This window comes from Nesoenas mayeri (genome assembly GCF_963082525.1).
Source record: "Nesoenas mayeri genome assembly, chromosome: 1".
NCBI classification, from domain to species: Eukaryota; Metazoa; Chordata; class Aves; order Columbiformes; family Columbidae; genus Nesoenas; species Nesoenas mayeri.
Genome location: NC_137541.1, coordinates 141,188,262 through 141,204,567, shown reverse-complemented (window position 1 = coordinate 141,204,567; position 16,306 = coordinate 141,188,262). Strand labels below are relative to the sequence as shown.

The following is a 16,306-nucleotide window of genomic DNA, read 5'->3' as shown; positions in this document are numbered from 1 at the left end:
GGTGCGCCTGCGCGGGGAGGAGGCGGGACAGCGGCGGCTCGACGCCCGCCGGCGCCGCAGCCGGCCCGCTCCCTGCCGTGCGCGTGCGCAAGGCGCGAAGAGGCGGAGGGAGGAGAGGGACATGACGGGAAGCGGGTGACTCCTCTTGCTCATGCGCGCTCTGCGGCCAATGGGAAGGGGCGGGGGCGCGCGGGAGCTGGGGCGGAGCCTGGTTCCCCGAGGCGCTGCGGTCACGTGGCCGGAGCGGCCGGGAGGGGCGTGGCTGGTTGTCAACAGAGAATGAGGGCGCGCGCGCGCCCGCGCAGCGAGTTGGCGGCGGGGGGAGAGCGGCCCGGGTGTGCGCGCTGCGGGGCGGGAGGGAGGGCAGCGCCTCGCCCCGCCCCGCCAGGTGCGCCGGGAGCTGGACAGCGCCCACGGCTGCGGAGAAACGGGGGGAGCTTTGCGTGGGGCGCTGAAGGGCTGACTGTGCTCCCGCAGGCCTGGCGGCGAGCCGGGGAGCCTGGTGATGGGCGCTGGGGGCGTGCAGCGGGGGTGAGCGGGAGCGCGGTGCCGCGGACTCCCGGGAGCCCGTGACACCGGGGTGCTTGGCGGCGGCGTGTGGACAGCGGCTGCAGCCGCCTCGGAGGCCGGCCCACCCTGCGCGGCCGCCGCCCCGTTTCCAGGCTGTAGCCGCCCGTCGACCTGAGGCAGAGACGTGGCAGACGGCCGTCCGCAAAACCAGACGAGCGTTGCTGCAGCGCGGAGGAGCGGAGCGCTCGGCGGCGCTTACCGGCCGCGTTCTCGTCGCCGCCGCGAGGTGGGTGTTCGCCCCGCGTCGCCTCCTCCGAAGCCGCTCTCGCCGCTGCCCCGGGCCCGCTCGAGGTGCCGCGCTCCGGCCAGCCACGCTGGGGTGGAGCGGCGCGAGCCGCGGTGGCCGTTAACGGACTTCCCGCCTGCAGCCGGCTCGAAGGGGCCTCCGCGTTTCCTCCCCTGGCACAAGGGCCGGTGCTGGCCTTCTCCTAACCGGCTTTCCAGGCCTGGGGGCCCGTTAACGGGTCGGCTGAGTAACGGCAGCCGCGGAGACGGAGAGCACGGGTACATCTCAGGCTCGGCCGCCGGTGGTCCGTGTTCCTCCCCTGCCTCCCGGGCACAAGCCGGTGCTGAGTAAGCCCCAGGTCATCTCTGCTCTGTTGCCCTCTCTTCACAGCTGTAAAACTTGTCCTTGCTGGAATTAGCAGCAAGAAAACTTTAACAAATATTAAAGAAAAATAACCATGTTAATTTTTTTAGTTGATTGATATTCTACAGATGTGGTTTTCTGACAAAATGGCCTCTTCGTGCCACTTCCCAAGTCGCTATGTATACATTGTATATACCCCTTTGCTGGTCTTCATAGAATGTTCCTCTCTCTGTCTTAATTCTTTTTAATTAAAAAAAACCCCAAAACTGTAGAATGTGATCATGGCTTGTGATGTAAGTATCCTTGTACAAGCAGTAAAAATACAAAGCAGTAAAATACACACATTTCACCTTGTTTAACTAGTTTCTGGAAGTACTATTCATAGTATGTTTTCATCTTGTCATCCAAAGGGCACTGACAGCAAGACAACAGAATGAAGACCAAGTGCCGTGGTCGATTTATGTTTTGCTCCAAGACAACCACCTATACGTTTCTGCTTGGAGGCGTGTTTATTGCGTTGGGCTCAAGTCGAATCCTCCTGATGAAGTATTCTGCCAATGATGGTGCTGTTGGGCAATAAACATAACATACCTCAAATAAGAAAGAGTTGATGTTTGGGGTAAAATGGATACCCGAAAGCCTGGTTCTCCACCTGCAGAGTTCTTAGCGTAAACATTCTGATATATAAATAGTGACATGTATTGCTGTACTTGGGGGAAAAAAAGAAGTGACAAGTTGATTTGCAAGGTGTATGACCCACGTGGAGGTTCACCCTTAAAAGATAAGGCAGTGAATTGTTTTATTGCCGATTTTCAAAGGCTAAATTGTTGTGTAAGCAGTATCAATGGTGCGTGTCTGGACTAAAACATTTGTCTCACAAAAGGCTTAGGAGAAAAAAGTGGTATCATAGTGGGCGTGCTATAACCAGCTATTACTGCTTCTCCTTTTGCCAAGTATTAGCCAAGTATGCTAACAAGGGAAAGATACAGTCCTAGAAGAAGGTTGTGCCATCCTGGAAGCTATTTTTTGTGAGGGGAAAAAAACCAGCATATTGCTGTTTGCAGAAAATGTTCCCATTTTCGCATTTTTTTTTTAAACAGTGATGTTCTTGAGTCTTTCCAAAAAGTTCTACTGTAAACTTGGACCAAATGAGGGAAGGTTTAAGCCCAGAAAGGACATTGTTTGGGAAGTTGTATATCATAGAAATTTGAATATTTATAATGAAAGTGCTGACATAGCCTTTTGCATTTATCAAAAGTGGCTAAAATTGTGACTGGAGGGGTTAAAATAGTTTCTTGCTGTAATGATGAAAACAGGAGGCAGAATCTGATTGTCTACTCTCTGATTTGCTGAATCCCACAGAGAACAAATATGACTACCTTCCTACAACAGTGAATATATGTTCTGAAGTAGTAAAACTGGTCCTGTGTGTGGTATTGGCATTATGGGTTAAGAAAAAAGGTAAGTATCTACATTTAAAATGACTAAAATATGTTGATTTTCCAAGATTTCCTTTACTATAGATGCACATGTAATAGTGTGGAGTAGGTCCTGCTAGTAAAGTTCACTGGAATTGTGTCTTCCATGCAGAATTATAGCTAAACCATACTTTTATAGCTCTAATTTGTGCTGTGAATTCAGGTGTTCTTGAGTTGTGTGTATGGTAGCTGAAATAGGGACACGTAGGCTGAACTACAAAGTGAAATGAAAATGCAGTCTAACATTTTCAGAATTTTGACACAGTATCATGCTAGGATAATAGGAGTCACCTCTCTGTGAGGTCATGAATTGAACACAAGCTTAGAAATTGCACCAACTCAAGGATTAATCTTTTAAGTTCTGTTGTTCTGACCACTTCTATTTATAAGCACCACTGCCTTCCACTGAAGGGGCTTTACGTGTGTGTAGTGGTATTTGAGTTAGAAGCAACATATCAGTTTTATAATTCAAGGTGGCTTTGTTGTGAAAACAAATTTTGAGGTTAAGGAAAAGCGGTGTCAGGCTTTACTAGCTACTGGTTTTGTATTGCAGGCTATGTTTCCTTTTTCTTTTTTTCCTTGGCTTTTCTGTCTTGTTGTAAAAAGGATGAGAGGTTAATTTCATAGGATTTCAAAATGGTAGAGAACAGAAGTTTAAATTGAAAGAGGGTGTCAGGCACTGGTGACTCATGTTAAATTGAGCGCTAGTTTTGACCGCTTTTCCATGTAGCAGTCATGGCTTTGGCAAGCTGATGAAATTTTTACCTCCACCATTTGGTATAGATATACCTAAGATAGTAAATATATTCAGTCAGTGTTTGCTACTGCTTGAATTAACTACACATTTTTGTTTGTGTTTCCCACCCCCCACTTTTTTTTCTTTTTCTTCCAGATGTCTGAATTTTGCTGAAATTATGTGTCAGTGGTTCAGAAAGGATTAAATAACATTGTGTGTTTTTAAAGCTGTCCTAACAAAGTACTTGTCACCAACTCTAGAGTAGTCTAGAATATCAAAGTAAATGTTATTCTTTGTGTCTTGTCCTTTATTTCTTCCTTTTTTCTTTACGTTCTCTTTTTAAGCAGATCATGCGCTGTGTACCACAGATACTAAGTACTGGTTTATTTTATATTTCTGACGTTACTTGCTACCCTTTGGGTGCTATATGAACAGGTCGTTGTTTCAGTTATAGATTTGATTGATAATAATCAGAAAATCATACCCAGTAATGATGTAGCTATTGTGTGGGGACTTTGGGGTGCTTTTTGGCCCTCAAAGAATGGGTGATCATTTAATTTTTGCTCCCAGTGGACAAATACTCTGATGGGGCAAAAGGTTCCTTAATGTTTTCTCTGCTAAAGCAGGGAAGTGAATGCCCATAGACACAGGATTGCTGCTCTAGCTGTGTGTTCTGCTGTCTATGTTGCCAGAGGGCTGCAGTATCTTAATTTTTTCAGTCCAACTATGTTCTGGAAAACAGAGTATGGTACCTACTCAGTTACAAGGTTTTTAATAATAAGAAATATGTCTTTCTTACTGATTTCTTTTCAGAGGGTTGTTTGGATCATCCCTTTGAATGCCTTTCCTGGAAGAATTTTTGTAATTCCATGAAATGGTCAATTCCTGCCTTTCTTTACTTTTTGGATAACTTGATCGTCTTCTATGTTCTGTCCTACCTCCAGCCAGTAAGTATACATATACTGAATAAAGTATCTTCCGAAATCTTAGTGGTAGGTAACATTGCCATTAGACTATCTATGGTTGTAACACACTGGCAGGGCAAGATTTGCACGTAAAAAAATGATCTGTTGCCTGACCAGCCAGACTTTCTCATTGGTGTTGTACAGCTCTCAGCAGAGGCAAGTCTCTGTGTGTTTTCTCCATCTGAAGTGATTTAGAAATAGGCTGAATTGCTTAAGTACTAGGCAGGTTTTTGGTGCTTTCCTTCCTTTGGTTTCTTTAACTCTGTGTTTCTCTTCCAATGCATTTGCTCATCTTGCTGGTACTTGAGCTGCACTTTTCTGTGCAGCTTCTACCACTTTATGTATGTACACAGTGACTTTGTCTCCAAAGAAAAGTAAGTGAATGTAATCTCACAAAGGGACTATGTGTAACAGCAACTGAGGAGGGGAAGAGGAAAACGGTTTGACTCTTCATTTTTGCATTTTTTTGTTATGTTTAAGCACAAAATTTAATTGGTGCTTCTAGCTACATTCAGCCTTTTGGATGAATCTGCATACGCTTAGGAAATAGTACAGGTTTTGTGCTTTCTTTTTTTCTTGTGCTAAGGTACTTTTTGTTTTATAATCTATGTTTGAAGTTAGATGGAAACAGATAGTGCTTCCTATAAAATATGGTGGCTGCCGCAGTTTGACATTAAAAATAAATATAAATATTTCTATTCCTTCTCTTTCAGAATTTCTTATTAAAATATTGTCTTTTTAGGTGTACATTTGTCAGGGACAGACCAGAGTCTAGAATAGGACCTGACTGGAAAAATCTAATTAAAATCAGGAGTCAAATATCTTCAGATAGCATACACAGGTGTTTGGTTCTGTGGTTTGTTGTGTGGGATTTTTTGGTGTTTGTTGGTTTTTTTTCATATTTTCTTTTTTTAACTTTAGGAAGGAAATTCAGCTATAATGTTTGCAGTATCAAAGTCTACTGTTTACCAGGTTACGTAAACACTATTGCTTTCTTAAGCAATGTGATTTGGCTCAGTTAAGGTCATCTTTTGTAAAATGCACAGCTTTTATATTTTACACACACCCTGACATTTTGTCTCTTTCCCCTCAGAACATGTGCTCCACGATTACTCTTTTTTTTAGAACTCTTAGCGTCTTATACTTTTTAACTGGATATATTTTATGAGGGTTATCTGAAATTATAACATTATAATGGTAAAGAAGTATTAAAAGAGAGAACTGAATACCTTTGAGATGGAATGCCTTGACAGTGTATAAGACCATGAAAGTGAAAAGGTGGAGACAAGGCGCTTGAAAGAAGATGGCCATAACTGACTGCACTTGGTTTCATGTGACTTTAAAAACTAATTAGGTTTGGGACTAAATAATACCTGAGTGAGCAATTACTTGAACTATAGAGTTGCTTTGGTGAGATTTTTTTGCCTGAAGCTTCAGCTGTAACTATGATACTCTTTAGTGGCTAACATTTGCTAGTGATAAGACTTTATAGAGGCTTTTTGTAACATGTAATTTAGTGGCATGGTGATCTTTGGTAAATTTTTTTTCTTATTCTTTCTCATTTAGAACAGAGGTCCCTTGAGGCCACAGAGAACAAAGCAACTCAAAATTAATTCCTTGTAACTGTCCTGTTACAGATTTTGATCATATTATGTTACCAGAGATGTTGAGTGGGGAGCTTTGACTGTCAAGCAGAACTAGAGTATACATGGAACACTTCTACATTTTATATTGAACCTCTTTTTTTCCAGACTGGTTTCTGCTAGTTCCAGATTCTCTTGTTTATTCAATATTTTTCTTCTTTCACAGTATTCACCTAACATGAATATTTATTGAGTTGAAATCTTTCAAAGTGGAAAATTAAGTTGATATTTCTTAGGCAGATGTCTTATGTGTCAGTCTTTGGCTTACTTGAGCCTGTGTCATGTGTTTCATGAGATGTATTATTCAGAAGATAGTATGTTGGTATAGGGTGGAACTAAGATAATGGGAAAAGGGCTTGTACTTTTCCTTTGGTAAATGAAAAAGGCTCTGCTATTACAGAATTGGGAATGTGGAAATGCAGTGGAGAAAGCTCAAGATAAAGTCTGTGTTTTGCACTTCTGAATCTATGTACACTTTTGTGTAAAAATGTCTGAAAAAGTGATCTCACTCTAAGGCTGAATTGGAAGAAAGATTTCAGATGCCTAGATTTTTATACCTTTACTGACTACATAGGGCAGTCCTGAATAAAACACAATTTGGGAAACACCCCATCCCTTAAAAAAACCCCTTTTTTCCCCACTGGTGCTGTTAAACTATGATCTTTAATGATAACTGCAGTACCTAAAAGAGCCTGTTCTTGATCCACCATCCTAGTATAGAGTGTCTAATGCGGAGAACAAAAAGAAAAACCTTGTCACAAGGAGTTTGCAGCTTAGGATCATGGCTGTGTGTCTTTGCACTGTTGTCATAATTATTATACAGTTATTCCCAAATAAGACAGGAGATTTAGGATTGTCTTGAGTTGTACTTTGAAACAGGTGAATTGTAGTCTTGAAAATTCAAGTTGAGCACCTCCTTACCTGTGAATGATACAGCACATGCACTTGACATACAAGAAGCTTACTTTCTGCAAGTGCCTTGCCCAAGTCTGAGATTTCATGAATGCAAGCTGGCACTGCAGCCAGAAGCAACCTTGCTTTCCCCTATTCTTTTCTTATTTTCATTTTAGAGCAACTTCCTCCTTTGTGCTGACAGCTGTTTTTGCAGCTGACTGGTCAGCCTGGCTGGGGAACTGATCTAACAGAAAACTAAACTGTTTCATTTTTTTAAGTAAATTTTCCACTGGATGGGTTTCCTCACATGTTTATTTCAGTACAGCTTTCCCCAGTACAGTCAAAGTTAGGGTCTGTTGTTTGCCTGAGGTTTTGAAATAGGACTTGAATGATGTTTTAGGGGTATGTAATTCTACCACCTGGATAAGGCAGAAAGTTCAGTACCAGGATGATGCTTTTCACTCTAGCATCTTGTAGAAAGGTGAACACTTGAAGTCAGTGGGCTTTTAATGTCCACACGACATCTGGAGTATAACTTTGTTCCCCTTCTTTTCTTTCTAGGCAATGGCTGTGCTATTCTCAAATTTCGTCATTATAACAACGGCTCTCCTCTTCAGGATAGTGCTAAAGTAAGTATAAATGAAATTTTATATCTTCCTAGCCTCGATGAAGAAGTTAATCTACATGCTTTCTCTTTGTCTGATGTGAACAGTGATAATGTTTTCTTGTGGCTATACCAACATGGAGAAATGGCTTAGTTTTCTACACCTGAAGGTGTACAAAATAATAGCTTATTAGGAGTCCCTACATATTTCTACACATTTGGTCAACTGTAATAGAAAACAACTGGTTATATAGTTGTTGGATTATCAGAATAAAGGTTTGGGTACTTTCGTTTGTACATTAAATCTCATATTTCATGATTAGCAGTGTGTTGTAGTTCTTAAATGAATGTAAATGTAATCTAACAAGAGGGGATGAGATATGTAAGAGTGAAAGATAGACTCGTCTTCAGTAATATTGTGCCAACCTGTGTTCCTAGTCAAATGCATAGTATGTTTAAAAAAGTGATTACATGTCCCTTCTTCATTATTCATGTGACAAAAGCCAGCTTCTTTGTCCTACGTGTTCCACTTCACCTAATTTGTGCTCTTTATGGTGTGATTTAGATTCAGAAAAGGCTGGGAGGGAAATGGATATTTACTCAAAAAGTCGCTTGTGTTCAATGTGGAGGAAAGATGCCTTTTCTACACGTGCTATTATATCAAAAGAGTGTCTGATAGTCTAACTTGAAATGCTTTTTCTCAGTTGTTTAGGTTTTTTGTCTCTTGTGATGTTAAGAGTTTACTTAATCTTCCAAATTTCTGATTTTCCCCAAGATAAACAAGCTTTGCTTGAGTGATAAAACAGTATAAATAGCTCTAACAGTCTTATAAATTACATTCATATATTCATATATTTATATGATATACCATTGTAAAATACTAGAAAAGGCCACAAAATCATGTGGGAAAAGTGAAATGTAGTGAAAGTCTATCAAAGAAAGAGGGTAATTATTTGAATGTCTGTGATTTCTTTTTATCCATCAGACCTGTGTTGGAGACAACAGCTGTTTTTAAGTTGTCAGACAGTCAGTATCTAGATCTAACATGATCCTTAAATTATCTCTACAGAATACTGCATTTTGTATTCCTGTGATCGCCAGGCTTGCCATAGAATAGCATGCGATGTTTTAGCATTTTACTGTCAATTCTGCAAAGCCAGTCTCTGTCTCCTTATCTGTGGAATGATGTCTTTTATGTGTTTTATTGAACTTGTTCTCATGTCATTTAATTTGTACCACTGTATTTCTAAAGTTCGTGGCGTTTTTTGTCTACTCCTAGGCAAAAACTCTCTTGGGTACAGTGGGCATCTCTGGTGATTTTGTTCCTGTCCATCGTTGCCCTGACTCTAGGAACTGGAGGCCATCAGCAAAGTTTGGCTGCACACGGATTCCATCACAATATGTTTTTTAGTCCATCTAACCACTGCCTTCTCTATGCTGGACCTGAAGAAGCATGCCTGGAAAAGGGCAACTGTGCAGCCCCAAGTTTCCTTCCCAGCTTCCAGTGGAATATCACCAGTACCATGGCAGGAGCATTGAAACCTCTCCGCCTCAGCCTTGGCCATCTCCTTATTCTAGTGCAATGTTTCATTTCTGCCCTCGCTAACATATACAATGAAAAGATCTTGAAAGATGGGGATCAGCTTGCTGAAAGCATCTTCACGCAGAACAGCAAACTCTATGCCTTTGGGGTGCTGTTCAATGGGCTTATGCTGGGGCTGCGGGCTAAGGACCGGAGGCAGATAGAGAATTGTGGCTTCTTTTATGGGCACAACGTCTTCTCAGTGGCTCTTATATTTGTCACAGCTTTCTTGGGGTTGTCTGTAGCCTTCATCTTGAAGTTCCGAGACAATATGTTCCACGTTATGACTGCTCAGATCACCACTGTCATCATCACCACAGTCTCTTTCGTCATCTTTGACTTCAGGCCTTCTCTAGAGTTCTTTTTGGAAGCTCCTGTAGTGCTTCTCTCCATATTTATCTATAATGCCAGTAAACCAAGAGGCCTGGAATATGTTACGCTGCGGGAAAGGGGCAAGCTTGTCAAAGGAGTTGCATGGGAGAGGTCAAGTGGGGTAAGGATTTTCAGTACTTGTCTCCTCTGGTTTCGGTTTTGTTTTACCTCTTATACTATGGAACATTTGGAAGATTAATCTTGCATGTGACTGGACTCATCCCTGAACTCAAACACCAAAACTCCTCAATATTTCTTAAAATCTTTAAAATTCATTGAGCGTTCCTTCACATATTCCACTTTTTCAGTTCATGAAGCCTAGGTAAGCATTGCATTCCTGCTGTGAGTATAGACAGTCCTGTGAGCAACTCCAGCTTTGTACAAATCCCTTCTTGAAACTTCTATAACCAAAATATATTGCTGGCCGTGAGCATCCAAAAATAGGAATTGATGCCTGGGAAATAATTGTACTTAAGTAGAACTGGTTAATCTGTGTACCTGAGCCCACATCATGAAGAAGTTAATATATTTGATGTTAAGATTCTTTCTACCTTAACAGTCAAAGTCACCTGGAGACATAAAGGTGATGTTTAAATACAGTTTTAACATGGGGTTTTTTTGTTGCGTTTGTTTTTTTTTTTCCTTACAAACCATTTCTTCCAGGCTCATTCGTGTTTTTCAGTCTAGTTAACTAGAACATGGCAGGCATGGTCTTAGATACGTCATTCAATCAGGCTGAGCAGTCAGTCAATGGAGGAAGGGTTAATGTCTGAGAGAGCTTTTAGTCTGCATGTGCAGATCTGTACTGTAATACAAGTTACAACCAGCAGAGTGCTGTCTCCATTTAATTCTAAAAACACATTTAACTTGGGAGAGATGGTTTCCAGAAATTCCACATGGTACCTTTTTAGGTTGTTGTTTAACAAGCAGTAAATAACACCAATTCATATATTTTTGGTATACTAGGCATTTTCTATTTTAGTACTTAAAATTGAGCAGCTGTGATAAAACAAATAGCACTAGATGTGCAGACTTCCTAATGAAGGAATGGGCTACAAGCTGTTTCAGGGAGTAAGTCACTAAAAAGTATTAAAGATACAGGGGATGATTTTTATGATCATATATATCCTAGAGCAAGATTGTAACACACTGGTTAGAAATTTTATGTAAGTGATACATTCAAAATAAACTCTAATATTTTTCTTTTTCTTTTTTCCTTTTTTGTATTAATAACAAGATAAATTTTGCTCATGTTGTTCTCTTTTGCTTCTGGTTACTGTAGGACGGAGAAGAATTTGAGAGACTGAACAAACCAAGCAGTGATATTGACACAGATGAAGATTCCCTCTAGCATGACACTGGCTCAAAGAAGTACTATTACTCATACAGAGAGAATGTCAGCTCTTTATTAACATAGAGAAGGGTCATTTTTCCCCACTTGCAGAGCAACTGAGACTATTTTGGGGCTGAATGCCAGAGGTGGATAAAGAAAACATTCAAGCCATACATATGGAGAGTTGTAGTCCCTCTTCCTATCCATGTAAATCTGCTGAAAGAAACAAAATTTATAAGTAATTCAAACAAAAAAAGGCTTGGACCCTGGACTCATTGGTCTGGGTGGCATGTTCTGTATTGTGGAAGGCAGTCCTGAACTCTAACCATGTGTCTTTCGCTGCCTTGATTGACAGTACTGAGTCACTGCAACTTCCTGTATGAATTCCTTGACTAGCAAAGCAGAGATAAAACTGTTCTCTACCTTGCAGAAGTGATATGAGCGTTGATTAATGTTTTTTCTGCATCTTCCAATGTACAAATGTTCAATTAAGCTTTCTTTTCAGGACTTAAGGTGTTACTACTAACCTCATAAATAATGAGGCATATTGACTGTTCTAATTGTATTTTGGCAGTTCAGATTGACATATCCCTAGCAGAGTAAAAAAGCCCTTCTGAACCAACCTCATCAAAATTTCACTTGAGAATGTATAATAAATAATTTGGGCTAAGGATATCTTGATGCTTCAAAGAGGCAGATCTCTGGAGTGTGATTTGAGTTTGAATGGTCTTAATTCTGTCTTCATTTGTGTTTTTACATCAGTGTAACACTATACTGACTCCTGTGGAGTCCTTTCTTTCTGATTTTCTCTGATGTGACTGAGAGCAGTATAGATTTCACTGACTTCAGCCACTAGTTCTCCTCACATTTTCAGTGTGAGACTGTTGTGTGCCTGTCTCCCAGTGTCTGGGGAAATGGAAATCTGGAATGCCTTTGTAGCAAATTGTGAATTTTACACGTGATGTACATGGCCTAACGTTGAAAGAGCTTGAATAAAACAAAAGTGTATTAAACAGTATGAATGCATGATAGGGTCTTTTTTTGCGTTTAGAAAGGCTATGTGTAGAGGTTTAGTTTACACTCAGGGCACTATCTGAAAACAAATGTTATGCAGCTACAGTGGTGCCCTTCAGCATCTGGAGCACTGGGCAAGAGGGTACAGGTGGTAATATCATTTGGTGTTGCTCCACCCTGTCAGACTGATAAGGTCTTGCATTCATTTTGTAGAGAGAGAAATCATTCTGCAGCATGCCAAGCATAGTGATCTCAGAGTCACTGTTAAGGCATCTGCTGGATTGTATTTTGAGTGAGATGAAAAATAGGTTCCAAATAATTCAGAGAATTTTGAATGAGAGACGGGAATAGGGATGCAGAGAAGAGATTCTTGGTATGTTTCTAAAGCTTCTTCTCTCAGTACAGTAGAAAAAATGTTGGTTTCTAATTTCCTTCCTTCAAAAATGTATCTTTCATAGTTGAAAGCTACTGTCAAAAGAATTCTTAAGAAGATAAGCAATGAGTTCAGTGTTGGAGCTTCATACCCCAGTGTATAGTAATCAGCGATGCATTTCTCTGTGGACTGAAGACAGTCCTGTCTTTGTTCTCCTTTGCCATCCTGTTCCCAGGCTCTGTGTGTAACAGCTAACTTAGGCATACTGTATTGAGGGCTCATTGCTATATTAACATATGTCTTGTCACTGATACATCAAGAGGGGCATCCTGTTTCTACGTGTGGCCAATGACTGTCAAGTTATAAACTATGAATCTAAAATTATTATTCTAATTTCTTACCTTTTTTTTTTTTCCAGGAGCATTAACTTTTTCTAGCATATATTAAGAATACCTGTACAAAATTGAATTACTGTTGTGCTTGAAACATTTTTTACAGCTGATCTCATTGTGCTCATAGGCCATTTAAAGATAAGGAATCCCAGTTGTTTGCATCTGTACACCTGAAAGCATATTTCAATGTAAATTCCAGAAATATGGTTTTCATTGGTTTATGATGTCCTGTTTTGGGAAATGAAACTTCAACATCCCCCTCCCCCCCACCCCCCCAAAAAAAGCTCAGACTGTTAGAGACTTAGTTGCAATAAGACATTTTCATTTCTTTTCCGTTACATACAGCTTTGCAATGTATACTTGCCTGAGTTCATTGTCTTTTTCAGTCATAGCTACCAACTTCAGCAAGTATTTCCAAGAAGAGTGAAAGTACTGTTAACTTTAGATTGCTTTGCATTTACATGAGCAGTAGCTTTTTACATTAACTTTTCCAGAGAGCTTTGCCTTGCACTGAATCAGAACATAGAAATCAGCCTCATACCTCTAACAACAGAGCATCAAACCAAAGATGGATGTCTTAAAAACTATATGTTTGACCTTACAGCCCAAAATATCTGCCTTAAGAGGAATGAGATAGGGAAATGACTGATCTGAAGATTCTGTAAGTGCACTTAGTTCTTGCTTTCGACTCTTGTCCTGCTTAATGATCTTTCCCTCTATAAATCTCACCAATGGTATCATACTTATTTGCCAAAGTCTTAGATTGCACAATCAAGTATATACTTGTTGATCCAAACATTTACTTGCACTGTAGAGTTGTTCCTACCTAACGCGGAAATCTTCATGGTCTTCAGGTTTGAATTCTCAGAGAGATTCTGTTGGATTGGCGAGGCAGGTTTATTTTAATAATGGAGAACTGTATATCCCCTTTGTAGCAACAGGAATGTTAATTGCTCTCTAAAAATGTAACGATTTGCATCAACTTGGCATTAAAATGCATGTAAAGTAACCTGAAAGTATAACCATGTGATTCTGTGCAGCTGCACTATCTACAGATAGTTGAATTGAGTCTGTACGTGACATTTGTTAGAGGAAGTGCTGTAAACAATTGTCAGCTGGAGAGCAGCCCAGGTTAGCAAGAGGGAGCTATTCTATAGTTACATTTTTCGTATATATCTTGTGAATCCCACTTGATTAAGTATTTCCACTGTGTGCTTGTTGACCTACTCAGTGTTGGAAAGCTTACTATTTTTGTCCTCGAATGACAATTGGGAAATTTCTGAGGAGATTTTTGGAGAGCAGCGTTAGTTTGGCACGTAGTTTTTAATGAATACGTTGGGCAGAGAGTTCTGATTTAGAGCCCAGATTCGCAAATGTTTGAGCTTAATTGCTGCTGAGGATGTTATGTTCCTTCCTCCTGGTTTAAGGAAATATTAATAGTTCACAAAACCTCTCAGGAAGAGAGATGTGTTCATGTTTCTCTTGTTTGGAACAAGCCAATTAAACCAATATTTATTTAGTTCATTTCATCTACTCTGTCAGTCTAGCAACTGAGCCATTGGTATTTGAAAGACAGCCTGTGGATGAAAACAGCCATCTTGGAGCTGAATCAAATCCCATAAATAAGTATAACAAAAAGGGATTTTTTATCATGTGGAATCTTCCCACTAAGGCTGTAGAAATAGGACCTTAATCTCAGTAAGTGTCCTCAGAATGATACTGCAGGGACAGATCCAAGTGCTTTGGATTTGATTTGTATTTTAAAAAGTGAAGTCTTTATTTGGAGTATTGTAGCTCCAAATGCTTATAGTCTTCAAAATAACTATGTGTTATTGTTGAAAGGATTTTTTGGCTTGGTGTTCCTTCAGACTTTTCTTTTAATTTTCCATAGGGGGAAGATAGGTTGCAAAATCAGGTTTTTAAATCATTGCTAAAAGTTTCTGGTAATTTTGAGCCAATTTTTGATGAAGGCAGGAATCTGCACCAGAATGTAGAATAATAGTGAGTCTTCCTCAAATTCAATGAATACTTCAGTGTGTAGTTTTGGTTAAGAGCTCACCCCAGCCTCCCTTATAAATGGGCAATTTGTTTGGAGTTGTCTTTTTAATGCAGCTCCCACAGAATGCCTAGGCTGGATTTGCATAACTTTGAATTCTGGAGAGGGGGAAAAAAGAAAATAATTTGGATCAGGTGTTACACTCTCTTTTTTAAGTTAACTGTCTCCTCTTGCTCAGCACAGGACATTTAGTTTCTGTGATTTGTAATGAGAGTTTAAAAGGGCTTCATTTAAAAACTTTACATGGAAAGCAAGGTTACAGAAAAGTTGAAATGAACACCTGGAAAAAAAACACCCCAAAGGTGTTTCTCTTTTTGTGTGTAGAAGGTAACTGTTAGACATCTGGTACACTTTCCTCTGCTTTTGCTTGAGGCAAAGAAAGTTAGGTAGCTGACCTTAAGACACTGATGCAATAAACACTTGTTATCTAAAACTGAGCTATGTGACCTCCTATTACCTTCTAGAAACCTTTCAGTTCTGTGATTATTTTTTTAACTCCTCTTTGGTTGTTTTAATTTCTCTGCACTGCTTTCAGCTGTGGAAGTACTGTAGTTAATGAGCTCTTGGAAGCGCTCTGCAGGCAGCAGTCCTCTCCAAATGGTTCTGTTGCTCTATCAAGTGTCTACCTTAGCTCCAGTCACCAGAGAAGGGTAAGTCAGGAGCTCTACCCTGTGCTCACTAGACTTTGTGTTATGGAGGGCAGCCTGCCCCAGAGGGTGACCAACTTTGTAATGCTGAGGAAGAAGTGGCCAGGCCCTGTGACCTCTCCACATCTCTCTGCCTTGCTGACATTCAGAAGGGCAAGCAAGCTCTGACCTCTTGTGACTGATTTTCTAAAGAAATCATCTGTTTTTGAGTGAACTTGCTGCTTTACTCAGTTCTGGTTTTGTCTGGAAAAAAAAAAATAATTAGGAAAATGCTAAAACTCAAGCTGTGGTGCATACTCTGGCCAGCTTAGAGCTGTAACTTCTCCCTATTCCTGTGCTACTGCTGAGATGGCAAAACCTAGTGAGTGCACCCTATTGCATGTATCTGTACATGGCATGTGCACCCATGTCACAGATTATAAAAATAAATGTGACTAAATCAGGCATGCCTTCAACATCAGAAGTGACTACTGTGCCACTATGAAGGCTTGATACCTTCAGGATGTTCCTAAATCTTTCTGCTGGGTCTTTAATGTTTAGAAATGACCCAAGTGATGCTGAAAGCATGGCTATGCATGCAGCTCCTGCCACTGATTTCAGTAGGAGTAGGGTGGTGCAGCAGATCCAATGCTCAAAGACACCAATGAAAAGGGAGAAGAACACCATTTCGGCAAGTGTGGCAAAAATAGAGCTGGTTTAGTAGCAGATCAAATTATTCCCAAATAGTTTTATAAACATTTAGTCTAGATATTTTTTTTTCATGGGGGATTGTATGAGAAGAAGTGGTAGAAGGAAATTTAAAATTTAGAGCAATAGTTTAATTAAAAACATTATAGAGAGCTAGTTACAACTTATTTAAAATACAAGTGAATGAGAATTTGTTCCTTTTATTTCTAATGAAAATAATGCTTTTCAGTTTTCTGTATTTCAGACAATGCTAACTAGGGTTGGTGTTTCCACTTAGCTCTCATTAACTTGGATTTAACTGTCAGGTGGGCAGGACCTAAGAGAGCTAGGACCTCAATTAAAAGAACAAATGACCATACAGCAAGCTTTCT

At 40.3% G+C, this 16,306-nt stretch overlaps 1 protein-coding gene across 1 annotated transcript; it reads left to right on the top strand.

Moving 5' to 3' along the window:
- Nucleotides 1–279: 279 nt before the first annotated feature.
- SLC35A5 (solute carrier family 35 member A5) lies at nt 280–11,774 on the top strand. Its single transcript, XM_080354499.1, has 7 exons — nt 280–796; nt 1,570–1,722; nt 2,522–2,620; nt 4,187–4,320; nt 7,437–7,504; nt 8,759–9,554; nt 10,716–11,774. Exons 2-7 carry the CDS (start codon nt 1,593–1,595, stop codon nt 10,782–10,784), a joined length of 1,296 nt encoding a protein of 431 aa, XP_080210625.1. The 5' UTR covers nt 280–796; nt 1,570–1,592; the 3' UTR covers nt 10,785–11,774.
- Nucleotides 11,775–16,306: the final 4,532 nt, after the last annotated feature.